The sequence below is a fragment of the Epinephelus lanceolatus genome, chromosome 24 (genome assembly GCF_041903045.1).
Source record: "Epinephelus lanceolatus isolate andai-2023 chromosome 24, ASM4190304v1, whole genome shotgun sequence".
Classification (NCBI taxonomy): Eukaryota; Metazoa; Chordata; class Actinopteri; order Perciformes; family Serranidae; genus Epinephelus; species Epinephelus lanceolatus.
Genome location: NC_135757.1, coordinates 18697186 through 18710541, shown reverse-complemented (window position 1 = coordinate 18710541; position 13356 = coordinate 18697186). Strand labels below are relative to the sequence as shown.

General features: G+C 40.9%; 1 protein-coding gene across 1 annotated transcript in view; it reads right to left on the bottom strand.

Moving 5' to 3' along the window:
- LOC117250162 (sodium/potassium-transporting ATPase subunit alpha-1) overlaps window positions 1-13356 on the bottom strand; it is a 36311-nt gene continuing 22955 nt past the window's right edge. The window contains exons 7-23 of the mRNA XM_033616195.2: window positions 12936-13070; window positions 12134-12251; window positions 11691-11959; window positions 11301-11609; window positions 8730-8864; window positions 8180-8375; window positions 7901-8076; window positions 7534-7670; window positions 7219-7369; window positions 4602-4770; window positions 4318-4472; window positions 4071-4194; window positions 2012-2157; window positions 1786-1916; window positions 886-987; window positions 648-739; window positions 1-385 (exon numbers count right to left, since the gene is read on the bottom strand). Of these exons, the coding sequence (XP_033472086.1) occupies window positions 357-385; window positions 648-739; window positions 886-987; window positions 1786-1916; window positions 2012-2157; window positions 4071-4194; window positions 4318-4472; window positions 4602-4770; window positions 7219-7369; window positions 7534-7670; window positions 7901-8076; window positions 8180-8375; window positions 8730-8864; window positions 11301-11609; window positions 11691-11959; window positions 12134-12251; window positions 12936-13070 (2574 nt within the window). The 3' untranslated portion in view covers window positions 1-356. The remainder of the gene's footprint in view (window positions 386-647; window positions 740-885; window positions 988-1785; window positions 1917-2011; window positions 2158-4070; window positions 4195-4317; window positions 4473-4601; window positions 4771-7218; window positions 7370-7533; window positions 7671-7900; window positions 8077-8179; window positions 8376-8729; window positions 8865-11300; window positions 11610-11690; window positions 11960-12133; window positions 12252-12935; window positions 13071-13356) is intronic.

Genomic DNA, 13356 nt, shown 5'->3' with positions numbered 1-13356 from the left:
TTTGTGGGACCTGACTCGAGCGCATTTTTATTGAACGTTTATAACTGTTAAAAACATGTATAAAATTGGTCCTGTTTCAGAAACAAGGCACGCATAGTCATGTCAAATGTTCAGTGTTCATGTCATTATTAGCATTATCATTTATCAACATCATCATCAGCATCATCATCAGCACGTTCCATCTCAGTATTTGTCTAATAGTAGTATCAAGCATTCCCTAATATAAAAACACGTTCCAATTTTTTTTTTTTTTCACAGAGGTTAAAATTTTATTCCGAGCAGCAAGACAATATTCATGCAAAGACGGGAGTGGAGGAGAAGATACGAGCTGACTGGACTGACAGGCTGACGGGTCTTTAATAGTAGGTCTCCCGTTCCACCCAACCTGGATACACAGGGAAAGAAAACAAACAAGCACTGGATTTAGAGGCAACTTCTTGGGTCGATTGGGTATATTTGACCTTTATACTTCATTAAAAGCATGCAAAGAGACAGAAGAACACTTCAGTTTCTCCACCTCTCTCTGGAGAAGAAAAACAAGAGCGAAATGGGGAGAAGAGACAGAGAAAGGGGTAAAGATGTGCAGAAAAACAACAGAGCAGGGAGGGAGAGAAGTAGGAAAATAAAAGCATGGATCCTGGACTCACCTCCTGGGCTGCGTCTGAGGATCAGCTTACGGATTTCATCATAGATAAAGATGAGCAGGGAGTAGGGGAAGGCGCAGAACCACCAGTTGGGCCTGAAAAACACACACATGAAGAAATGAGATCCAGCGCCCTGGGCCAGGATGAGCAACATGTGGTAGGTGGTGTGAGCAAGATTACAGAGTCAGATACATGTGTATACAGCTTACTGGTGGATGGTGAGATGAGTTTTTGTGCTTACTTGAGAGGGTACATTCTGAGGGCGATGTCCATGCCCGGGCAGTAAGAGAGGAAGGCGGCCAGGGCAGTCTCCTCGAACAGCCCAAAGATCAGGATCTTGTTCCTGAGACACACAGGGGAGCAATTAAAGACTCACTGTTTGGAGAAAATGAAACCTGAGACCCAAACAAACCAATCTGACTGCCTGAAAATAGCAACAATTTTTATAAACTTCATCATCTAAGTCCTTGGATTTCAAGCAGCTGACACTAAGCCAAGGCACTGACACAAACCACAGTCTGAAATGCCTAAATACACTTCATGTGGTTTAAAGCCCAACATAAACACCAAGGTTATCTAGAGTGCTTCCTGGAAAAGCACAACAGCTAGTAAAACAATAAAATATGGAACAGAAGGCATGACATCAAGATGGCAGCTGGAGAGAGCAGACTTTATGTATTTTCTGATGAAATCTCCACAACTCAGACTTGAACAGTTCAGAGTTGGAAGAGAATGCTGATGTACTTTAAATATATGCTGGGTATTTTTTTACCAAGCAGCAACCTCAGGGGCTGAAAAGTGAAGCCAACACAGAAGTGCCAGGAACTGCAGTTCCTCGAATGGCCACTTGAGGCTGGCTCCAAGAGCAAGTCAATGCCCATGGACTCCCCTGTTAAAATACCTAACCTTACAGCAGAAATAAACGTCTTTGCAGCCTGGTATAAAAACTTTTTTTTGTCTCTTTAGCTAATTTCTACGTTCGTGACAACTGTACGGGCTGAATTTTTTCTGTACTGAGCCGTTTAGTTGTTATTAAGGCCTAAAGTTAGACAGTGTGTGGCTGCTGTGAGTGACAAGTAGATGCCACCCTCAAGGCTTCAAAACAGGCCATGATAATATACAGTCTATGTTTTGTACTCACTTCATGCCCTGTTGGAAGACAGAGTTCCTCCTAGTCTTACAGATGATCAGATCAGCCCACTGGACGATGACGATGCTGACAAAGAAGGCCGTGTGGCAGGTGAATTCCACGATCTTCCTCTGCTCGTAAGTCTGACAGGAAGCACACATCACAAACAGTTTAAACCAGGTGGTGATGGCCAAACTTTACCCTTTACCTGTGTGTCTGTGCAATAACCGTTACTGACCCACTGCTGTCCATAGCTGTCCTCCAGATCGTTGATGTATTTATTGTCCCAGTTCACTCTGATGCCCAGCAGGGTGGACGGCAGGAAGCCATTTTCAGCCAAGATCACAAAATAGGTGAAGAAACCTGCGAGCGCTTGGATCATACCTGCAGGAAAGAGATGGGATTGAGTCAGTCACAGAATCAATCTGATATAATCTTTTGATTAATGGCTGAAACAGTTTGTCTTTTGAGCACTTTCAGACTGAATAAATTGATTCAGTTAATTAGTCCATTTAGAAATTAAACCAGGAATCAATAAATGATTAAGCAAACAAATAGGACCTGTGGTCTTTTGGGGGAAATACAATGAATGAGAAAGCGAACGGCTGAGTCAGTAAATTTGATTAATCAGTCTTTTGGGGGATTTTGAACACTAAACCATGTGTGATCTGTTGAATAACTGAGTAAATAAATAAATAAATGATATTAGGCTGTCTTTTGAGGAATTAGAGCCTTAATCAAAATTAAAATGATTAAATGCTGAAATTGTTGCAATATGAATAAAAGATAATTTGATTATTTTAAATGTTTGGCAAGATACACTGATACATAATAGTAAACATCTGTCAAAAAGACAGTTGTATCAAGAGGGTAAAGGCACTTTAGTATCCCTTCAAGGGTGAGTTTGGTATTTTTCAACCTGAACACTTTTTTCCAATGTGTCTAAGTGACTAATGGGTACCACAATTTTTGAAATTGGTTCAGTATTGAGCAACAGGTTAGCCACTAGGAGCATGTTCACACCATCAATTTATGTCTACTTAAAGTGCTTGTTTTTGCCACTGACAGCCTCATATCATTATTGCAAGTGTCTGACAACATTACGGAAAGGATCCCTACAGAGAAAGACCTTTTTGTTGGAGTAACATCCTTTTGTTTAACCAGAAACAGCCCTGAGATTGCCACTGCCAAACCCACCAGACTTCATATAAAAAAACAACAATTTAATCACCACAAAACACGCTTAGTTCAAAGTCGAGAGAAACAAAATAAAACTCACGTAAGTCATCCCGGTTTGTCTTGCCACTGTTCTAGCAATCACCAACTCTGGTTTGGTTGAAATAAACCCTTTATTCATCCAGTCAGTTGTGAAAATATGCTGGGTCTATGCATGCTAAAATTACTGCTAATTTCAATGGAGTCTGGTGGATTTGACAAAAGCCATTCCAGGGCTGTTGCTGAAACAAAAAGGATCTTACTCTTGAACAAAAAGAGTTTATCTCTGTGGGGATCCTTTCCATAGTGTGTTTGGGCATTACTAATAATAACCTGAGCCTGTCAGTGCAAAAACAAGCACTTTCAGTGGACGTAATTTGATGGCACATATTTGCCCTGAGTGATTACATTGCAACCTGCCAGCTACAGCGCTCTATCTCAGGGCTGGACCAATTAAAAAAAATCTTGTTCCCATCAGTCACTCAGACAGAAAAAAAAATGGGAATATTGGGTCCAGGTTAAAGTTACTCTGAAGTTACTCTTTAATCCAAACCCTAAAAAATATTTAAATTCAAAAGTACAGGCTGGACAAAATGTCATTCCTTTATTATAGCGAGTGACATGACCTTATTGCGACAATTAATATGTTGTCAGCTCCTTTTAGCAATAAAACTTTGTAATAGGAAGGGAAGAGGGGCAACAGCAATATCAACAAAAATATATTCCCATCAAAACTCTGAGCAAAATCTGTCCAGACAACAACAAGATTGGTCTTATAAGGCAGTACAAGAAGTTCAGGAGGGTCAAACCTATTCTTGGCTTCATTACTGAAGAGGGGAAAATCAAAAGCCAGAGGGACTGGTCTGTCATCACTCAAACACACAAACACACACACACACACGGTCTCTATCAGTATAAGCCTATTTCGGGTGCATGCCACTCTTCTAGTTATCTTGGACCACCCAGATACTGAGCAGCCTTTCCACAAAAAATCTACCAAGGAGCCCCGCATAACAAACTCCTCGTTCTGGTTTGATATCAGCTGTGTACTTGGTAAACTTATAATCAAAGCATCTGTTTACCGATCTGTCCATAGGCTATGCTGATAAGCCTCTCGTTCACCAGTTTATCTGTTTTGGGGTTTCTGGGCTGTCTCTTCATGATGTCGCTCTCAGCTGCTTCATAAGCCAGGGAGATGGCAGGGACCTGGGACACAGGACACAGCAATGAGCAAGTTGACACTTTGACTTTTTTCACAAATCACAAAGCTAAGAATATAAAATGTGGTGCACAAAACCCGTTATGGATATCGCTAAACTGCATCTTTACCATGTCAGTTCCCAGATCAATACAGAGGATGGTGACGGTTCCCAGGGGCAGAGGGATGTTGGCGATGATGAAGAGGAGGAAGGGGGTGATCTCAGGGATGTTACTAGTCAGAGTGTAGGCGATGGACTTCTTCAAGTTGTCAAAGATCAGACGGCCTGATGAGATCATCACACAAGAGCCTACAGTCATTGTTTTATTCATTTCTAATCCTCCACCTAATACCAACATTCAAATTTAAAGTCCTTCAGCTCAAACAGCTTTAAAGTATTCTGTTAAGTGCAAACCTTCTTCCACTCCAGTAACAATGGAGGCAAAGTTGTCGTCCAGCAGGATCATGTCAGCGGCCTGCTTGGAGACGTCAGATCCAGCGATACCCATGGCGACACCGATGTCAGCCTTCTTCAGAGCGGGAGAGTCGTTCACACCATCACCTGTCACAGCCACAATGGCTCCCTGCAGAGAGAGAGAAGCATTGAGGGAAATATTAATGTTTGGGTGTGGAAATTACACTTAGAAAGAGAGGAGAAAAGTTAAATTAAAATGAAGATGAAGAGGAGCAAAGGATGTCACATACTCTCTGACAAGCAAATGTTTGACTTCAGTTGAGAGGAGAAGTCAAACTGATTTGCATGTGCATAAAAAAACATTTCGACTGAGGTAACAGGTGTCACTTCCTTTTCAGAGAAAAGTCACCATTCTTGTTGTTGAGTGACATTCCCATTTTTCTTAACGTGCATTTTTGTGTGAAAGAAAAGCCTGTTTGCGGAAGGTTTCAGGGCAATTCTGCTTTATCTGACAGTACAGACAAATGTGATAAAAGTGCAGGAGACACAGAGCTTTTATTCTGGGCAGAAATTTGAAGAGAATCGGGATCGCAATCGTGTTGCATGCTGATGGTGTATGAGGAATTTCCTTTAAAGAAAAAATAACTTGCCATGGATTATTGGTTTCCCACTAAAGGTTAACATTTGAGCCTCCTTCAATGTGCACCTTTAGTAGTAATGTGCAGAATTTGAAGTTGTGTCTGGTAAAGCAAAAAGGATCCAACTCTTAACTCTCTCCAAACTATGTTAAATTGTGCAGCGATTGGATAAAAAGTTCTGAGCCTCCAAGGACATATAGTTCTTGGGGCTGCAAATCCCTGTGTGACATCACAGTGCATCATCAAAACATAAGCTAATGGCATTAACTCGTCTTACAGCTGCTAAACTGCCCGGAAACGTGCATGGAATTCACTCAAACATGATATTATGGTAAGTTTAATGAATTAAATCTATAGTAAATGTAACAGTGTCTCTCATGTGAGTATAACAACGGTGCTTTCCCAGTATTTACAAGCTTGCTGACCATGACAAGACACCAACTGTATCTATGCTGCACTGCAAATGGCTTGAACAAGACTGTGTGGCTGAGGAACTGAACTGAATTGAAGTTACTGGGCTCATATGATAAAATGTCAATAACAAGTCATCATCGATCCCCCTCCGACTCGTCCAGGAAGCACATGGGGCGCACTGGAATGCATTATGTTAATTGGTTCTGGAGAGGAAGAGTACTACACTGACTTCAATTAAACTAGTGGTTATAATTGGTTATGTATATACACATATATAAAGACTACCTCTTGAAGCTCATCGACAGAATGCCAAGAGTGTGCAAAGCAGTAATCAGAGCAAAGGGTGGCTATTTTGAAGAAACTAGAATATAAAACATGTTTTCAGTTATTTCACCTTTTTTTGTTAAGTACATAACTCCACATGTGTTCATTCATAGTTTTGATGCCTTCAGTGAGAATCTACAATGTAAATAGTCATGAAAATAAAGAAAACGCATTGAATGAGAAGGTGTGTCCAAACTTTTGGCCTGTACTGTATATCCTCCATGTATTCAGACTCTCACATATTTATACATATTATATATGCTATATTATCATTATTATTATTGCTGTTATTATTATCATTACATTGATATGGTGTGTATGTGTTCTAAAATATGTATTTGATATATGCATATTGTATTTTAACCAACCTAACCTAACCTGCATGTCTTTGGGTTGCGGTAGGAAGCCAGAGTGCCCGCAGTAAACCTGCACTGCCAAAATATGTTTTTATATTTTTCTTGTAAATACGACACACAATATGCGTGTCACAATTATCCTGTGAAACTATCAACCATGACCATAGAATATCTGTATAAGTGGAAGGCGAATGTAGTGTATAGATTTTATATTGCCTGTATTTTATTTTTATTCTATTTTATTTTTGTCTTGTTTTTATCTTGTCTTGTTTTATTATCACTCATCATTTTTTCCCTTTTTCTTTTGCTTCTGACTCTTAAACTCACATGTTACAACATGTGAGTTTCCCTGGTGTGGGAGTAATAGAGTTTCATTTTATCTTATTAAATTTTGTTATTCTCAGCTATTTTGGCAAGAATATATTATGTAGCCAGGGTTTTCTTAAATATGAAAAGGTCATGAGATGAAGTTAACACTGTATCAGAAGAAAATGTTGTTTGTGGCTGCCCTCGATCAGGCGAGAATGAACAAAAACATTTATATAAATTCAAACAAATTCACAGTCCAAGTCCACACGACACTAAAAAAAAAGGAGTTCGCTCTGCCTACTGATACACTGATGAATATTCATGCAGGGTCACAGCTTGACAGATGTTATGCTTGATTATTCTGCCAACTTAGTCATCAGACCAAAGCAATAATCATAAATAAGCATTAGAGGATAGGCATATCAAATATTCACTCATGAATTTACATAATAGCACGTAGGCACATGCTGTGTTTGTACCCCTGTTTTACAGTTTGGCAAACACTGCAGAGGCACATCAGAGCAGAAGAATCTTCGCCCTGACACACAAACACCTCTTCATTTGTTTGGTTTCTACCTGTCTCTGGCAGCCCTCCACAATGATCAGTTTCTGCTGCGGGGAGGTTCTGGCAAAAACAATCTCAGTGTGGTACTTCAGGATGTCGTCAAGCTGCTCTGCGGACAGATCTTTCAGGTCTCCACCATGGACTACACAGGCCTTGGCATCTCTGGAGAGAATACAAAGTCATTAGGTTACTTGCGTATATCTAAAGCCTTGGGTTGGAAACCATGCGGTACATTTAGAACCGAATGGAGCCCAGGACGTGACCTAGGGGCACTCCAGATACATCTCTTTAATAACTAGAGCAAATGCACTTAGTATAGTCAGTACCTTGGGTTGACTTCATTGATTGGGATGTTCAGACGCGCAGCAATGTCCTCAACAGTCTCGTTGCCTTCAGAGATGATGCCCACACCCTTAGCAATGGCCTTAGCTGTGATTGGATGATCACCTGTCACCATGATGACCTATGACAAGGGGAACACTTTTATCAAGCCTGAGGATTATACTCTAATTTTTCCACTATACTGTTCCACAAGGATGAAGGAGAGATTTATTATTAATTAGGCCACTTGGAGGGCATACAACTGCACATATTGTGTATTCATATTTAAACATTCCACATGAGTAGGCTGCCTGAAATACTGTAGCTTCATGTTAACTAAATAAGTAATTTTGATTTGAATATGGGCTTTACCTTGATTCCAGCACTCCTGCATTTGCCCACAGCATCGGGCACAGCAGCACGAGGAGGGTCGATCATGGACATGAGGCCAATGAAGCACAGGTTCTCAGTGGGGAAGTTCACCTCCTCAGTGTCAAAAACAAAGCCCTCTGCAAACTGCTCATCAGGGAGGATATAATGGCAGAAACCTAGAACAAGAAGCATTTTAGGATGATTTTCAGAGTAATCATTTGAGTTTCTGCTCTGTTAATCACTTTATTCGTCTCAGTTCCAGCAGCTGTCCATCCTTACCCAATACTCTCTCTCCCAGACCTCCCAGTTCCAGGTAGGCATTCTGGAAAGCGTCTTTCATCTCATCGTCCAGGGGCTGCTCTTTGCCTTGCATCATAATGGTGGAGCAGCGGTCCAAAATTCTCTCTGGTGCACCTTTCATCACCAGCAGATGCTTGGACTCTTGGTCAGATGAGCCATTTTTGTGAATGGAAAGCTAAAAGCACATATGAGAAAAAAATTAAAAAGGTCAGTTTGAGCAAACTGACTATTTTTATGGCTTTTATGACCTTTACGCTTTTCCATAAAACTTATGAGGGAATAAAGGGACACATTCTCTAAGGGTAATCCATTTCAACAATTAGCAAAAAATAAATAAATAAATAAATAAAAATATAAAGTTACTAAATTTACACAAAAACTTTAATCGAAAGGTCTCATACAAAGATCATTTTTACCTTGTTAAGTTAATGTTAAAAACATTTAGAAAAATGTGGTGGACATTTTTATCTCTGCAAGAGCACCTGAAAACAACATTGGTTTCACCACAAGCCAGCTCCTTGATCCATACCTGGTACTTATTAGTAGAGTTGAACGGGATCTCAGCAATTTTTACATTTTTCTCTCTCATCTCTGCAACTGATCCGCAGCACAGCTCAATACATTTCAGCAGAGCTGACTCAGAGGCGTCACCAGCCACATCTCTCTGGTGGAGGAAGACGGAGAGTGAAGAACATTAATCATGGACATGGGCATTAAATTCAACAATAACATCTTGCTTCTTTCAACACTTTGTTGTTCCCAATTACTCATCTAAAGTGTTATTGTCCTATTTCAATCACTGTGGGTGTATGTGTGTTAATGTCTGAGCCAAACTGTACTTTGTAGTAATATAGAAGTACCACAGATGGCAGAAGCTACATTTGACGAGAATGTACACGTTACAGAATTTTCCAGAACATGGATCCACAAATAAAATGCACAATAAAAGCCTTGTTGAAATGGATACACGAAGTACTGAGTTTGCATCAATATCAGAACACATCAGCTACAGGTCTGATGACAGTTTAGCCTTTTGAGGCAACAGACAAAATTTTCAGGGTTCCGATGTAGCCAGTGGATATCCAGATAATGGATTTCAGGGCCAAGATTGCCTTTTCCATGCCATGTCATTGTTAACAGTACAGTTAGCAACTTGAGACCCGAGAATGGTGCTGGAGTTGAGCATTGACGCCTACTATAACAAGCTAATTTCAACAGGACAAGATTTTGGTATCAGAATTGTTCTGGTTTCTGTTTGTAGTCCAAGTATTATTGACCACTTACATTTGAGAGGCAGGTAAATGCAATTGCTACTACTACTGCAGTAGCTACTGTTTGGCAACAATTCAGCTTTACATTGGCTGTTTTTTAATGTATCTGCATTAATATGTAGTCATCTGTTTACAGGGATTAAATGACCGGCACACGAAATTTAAAGTCTTAGCTCGGATACCAACTGGTTACACCACATCTACCAGAATATTGGTGGTTGCCCCCAGAGCCTTTATTATCATCAGACTGGTAGCCAATGGGTTCCAAGATTAATAAAAAACAAAATCAATGTCAGATGATACTCGATGGGTTCCAAAATTGAAAAAAAGCTAAATATAGATCAGATGATAGCCAATGTAATCCAAGATTGACAAAAGGCTAAATCAACGTCAGATGATAGGCGATGGGTTCCAAAATTGATGAGAAGCTAAATAAACATCAGACAATAGCCGATGGGTTCAGAGACTGATAAAACGCTGAATCATTATTAGATGATATGTGATGAGTTCCGAGATTGATAAAAAGCTAAATCAACATCAGACAATAGGCGATGGGTCCCAGGACTGCATTTCGGCCCATGCATTCTGTATTTTGCTCTCAAGACAGCCTGTTTACCTGCATGCAACCAAAGCCTGCTCAGACGTGATGAGTCAATACTACTCCGGCTACCAAGGGACTATAAATGGAAACATTGTGATACCCAAATCTCTGTAGAATCTGCCTGCAGATTCTGCATACAAATGCAGATATCTGTTTATAGAGATTAAATTTGCATTAACAGCATAATACAAAAACTAAAATGTATCAGGACAAACAGGAGCAGAAGCATCAGAACATAAGGAGGATGCATACTACAATAATTTCAAATATTTGTCAAACAGAGGGAATTAAATCTGTGTTAAACCCTCTGAGTTAAAGTAAATAAATGGCAAAGCATTACCAGTGGAAAACACCTATTCATTTTGAAAAAGCAATCACCAATGAGGAAACTCCAACACTCAACCAAACAATGCTGTAACTTCATCAGTCACTCAGTAAATCAGGGACAGACTCTGACGTTTACAGAGCTGGCTCCGCTTTGCTGCGGTCCAGCCAAAGATAATGAGCAGTGAGAGAAAATGAGTGGTAATTAGAGCCGTGATGCCAGCCAGACATTTGCAGGTGATTAACACACACAGATACACACACATACGTTAACAGGTTATTATAACACAGGGTGGAAACCAGAGACTGGCCTCAAAGGAAAGTGTAGGTGCCAAGAGACTTTCATACATCTGTGTGTGTGTTTCAGTGTGTGTTGAGTGAGTGAGTGGGTAAACACCATTTGTGTAAACATTTTACAGGTGTAAAATAAGGTGTGGCAGTTTTTATGACTTTGTTAAATATCACGTTTCACTCTCTTGTCCCTCATCAGATTTGAATAAGTGAAGCCAATTTCAGGAAAAAAAGAACAACAGGGAAGAGGAACACTTGTTTATTTCTGCAATAATTTTCAAACTGTTTAAAAAAGGGCACATTCAACTTGGAAAATGAGTCAGCAGACAGTACAGGACTTCTAAATCCTGCCCACATAATGGGCACACAAATTTAAGACCTAGAACAACAGAAAAAGCTTTCTTGTTGTTGAGCAAAGGATAAAAGATAATGCAGACTTCTGTTTTTAGTTCAAAGGGCTAATTATGTCCCTGATAATGTTACACAATTCATGTGAAAAAAAAAAATCTGTTCTGTGGGTTGTTGTCTCAGAGAAGCCTTAATATTTGGAATTATTTATTCAAGTAAACAAAAAAAGAGAAACATAAGGGGTCAGGAGGGTAAAAACACCTACCTTCAGGATGGGTACGTTGCTCTGCTCTGCCAGGAAGACAGCGCGGTTGCAGAGTCCGGCAATCCTGGCCAAGGCAAACCAGGTGGCCGAGCTCCTGTCGAAAGAGGTCCCGCTCTGGTTCTCTGTGGTGTCGGCCTCGTGGATCTGGTTGTCGAACCACATGTGGGCCACGGTCATCCTGTTCTGGGTCAGGGTGCCGGTCTTGTCGGAGCAGATGGTGGAAGTAGAGCCCAGGGTCTCTACAGCTTCCAAGTTCTTCACCAGGCAGTTCTTCTTAGCCATACGCTTAGCAGTCAAAGTCAGACACACCTAGAGATGGGATTGATTGGGTCAGTTAGCGATTGAGTCGCCACTACTTTAGACGAATGCACAAGAAACACCAGGACTCACAGTGACAGTAGCCAGGAGACCTTCTGGCACGTTGGCGACAATGATACCGATGAGGAAGATGACGGCCTCAAGCCAGCTGTATCCGAGGATGAGGGAGAGGATGAAGAAGGAAACACCAAGGAAGACAGCCACACCGGTGATGATGTGGATGAAATGCTCGATCTCAATGGAGATGGGGGTTCGTCCAACTTCGAGGCCAGAGGCTAGCGTGGCGATACGACCCATGACGGTACGGTCTCCAGTGCTGATCACGATACCACGGGCAGTTCCTGTCACAAGGATGATTTTTTTTATAAATACAGCAAACATCTTGTAACCTGTTTATCCAATCACTCAAACATGTCAAGGTGGTAAACAGGGTGTCTGATTCACTACAGAGTGTCTGAACTACTAATGCACGTAGCACTGTCTCTGAACAGCTTTGATGTATCCTGTCGTCGTACCTTCAACACAGTTGGTGGAGAAGAAAGCAATGTTCCTGGTCTCCAGTGGGTTCTCATTGGAGAAGTCAGGAGTACGAGTCTGGGGCTCTGATTCGCCAGTCAGAGAGGAGTTGTCCACCTGAGAAAGGAAACACAGGATGTGATTGACAGAAGAAAGAAAAACAACATGGCTACATCCGCCTTAGGCAAGAGAGGAGAACATGGCTGCCACAAAGTTCCTTTCTCAGGGAGGAAAACAAACTTTCCCCTGCAATGTTTTCTCTGTGGTTAAAACAGCTACTGAGGGGCTGATGGCAGATTCAGGTCAAATGGGCCCATAATGGAGCAACAGCGAGATGATGCAGAGGCAAGTGATGAGATATAACAATGAATGATGCAGAGTTGGATGGAAGAGCATTGGGAATAATTGGGTCAAGTGTTGCTCTTGGGTGTTGAGTTTAGTTTAGGGCCCAAAATGAGTCACAGACTTGTTTTTTGTCCCCATAATAACACTACGACTAGTCATGTGAAAAAGCGCGAGTCCATCTATCTAAAGTCTAAGTGGGAAATATGGTGCCTTGAGCTTTACTTCGCACTCATGAGGCACTGTCTGATAATTAAATGTCAGAGATATGAACAAAAAGTTTCTTGACATTATTTGAAACAACATAGTTGGTAATTGCTCACATCTAGCAGTTCAAGGCGCAAACAAATATTACTAATTTCAAGTGCCAAGGAAAATACAGCAGCAGACTGAAATTCAAAATGGAGAAATTGTTCCTCAAATATAAGTCTCAGATAGACTCAGTGTCAGGGTACCCACCTTGCAGCCGTGGGCAGAGATGATTCTTAGATCAGCAGGGATCCTGTCACCACCTTTCACCTCCACTAAATCACCGACCACCACCTCTTCGGCATTGAGGTTTTTCTTCTCACCGTCACGGACCACCAGGGCTTGCTACAAGACGAGACATGACAGAGACACACTTATGTAAGACAGAGGAGAGAGGCAGACTGACGGCTTCATTTTCGGTCTGTTTTAGCTGCATGCAGAGCTTTTTTTTTTCATAATGATGAAAATGATTTTCATAATTAACCTCCGAATTATTTAATAGGGCTAATGAGATTTGTGTGTCAAGAGGACTCAATTGTTTTTGTACCACAAAGTGGATAAGACCTTAAATTAACATACTAAATCATGAGTTGACATGGTGACAATACAGAGGTTCTTTCAAAGCAGAGGT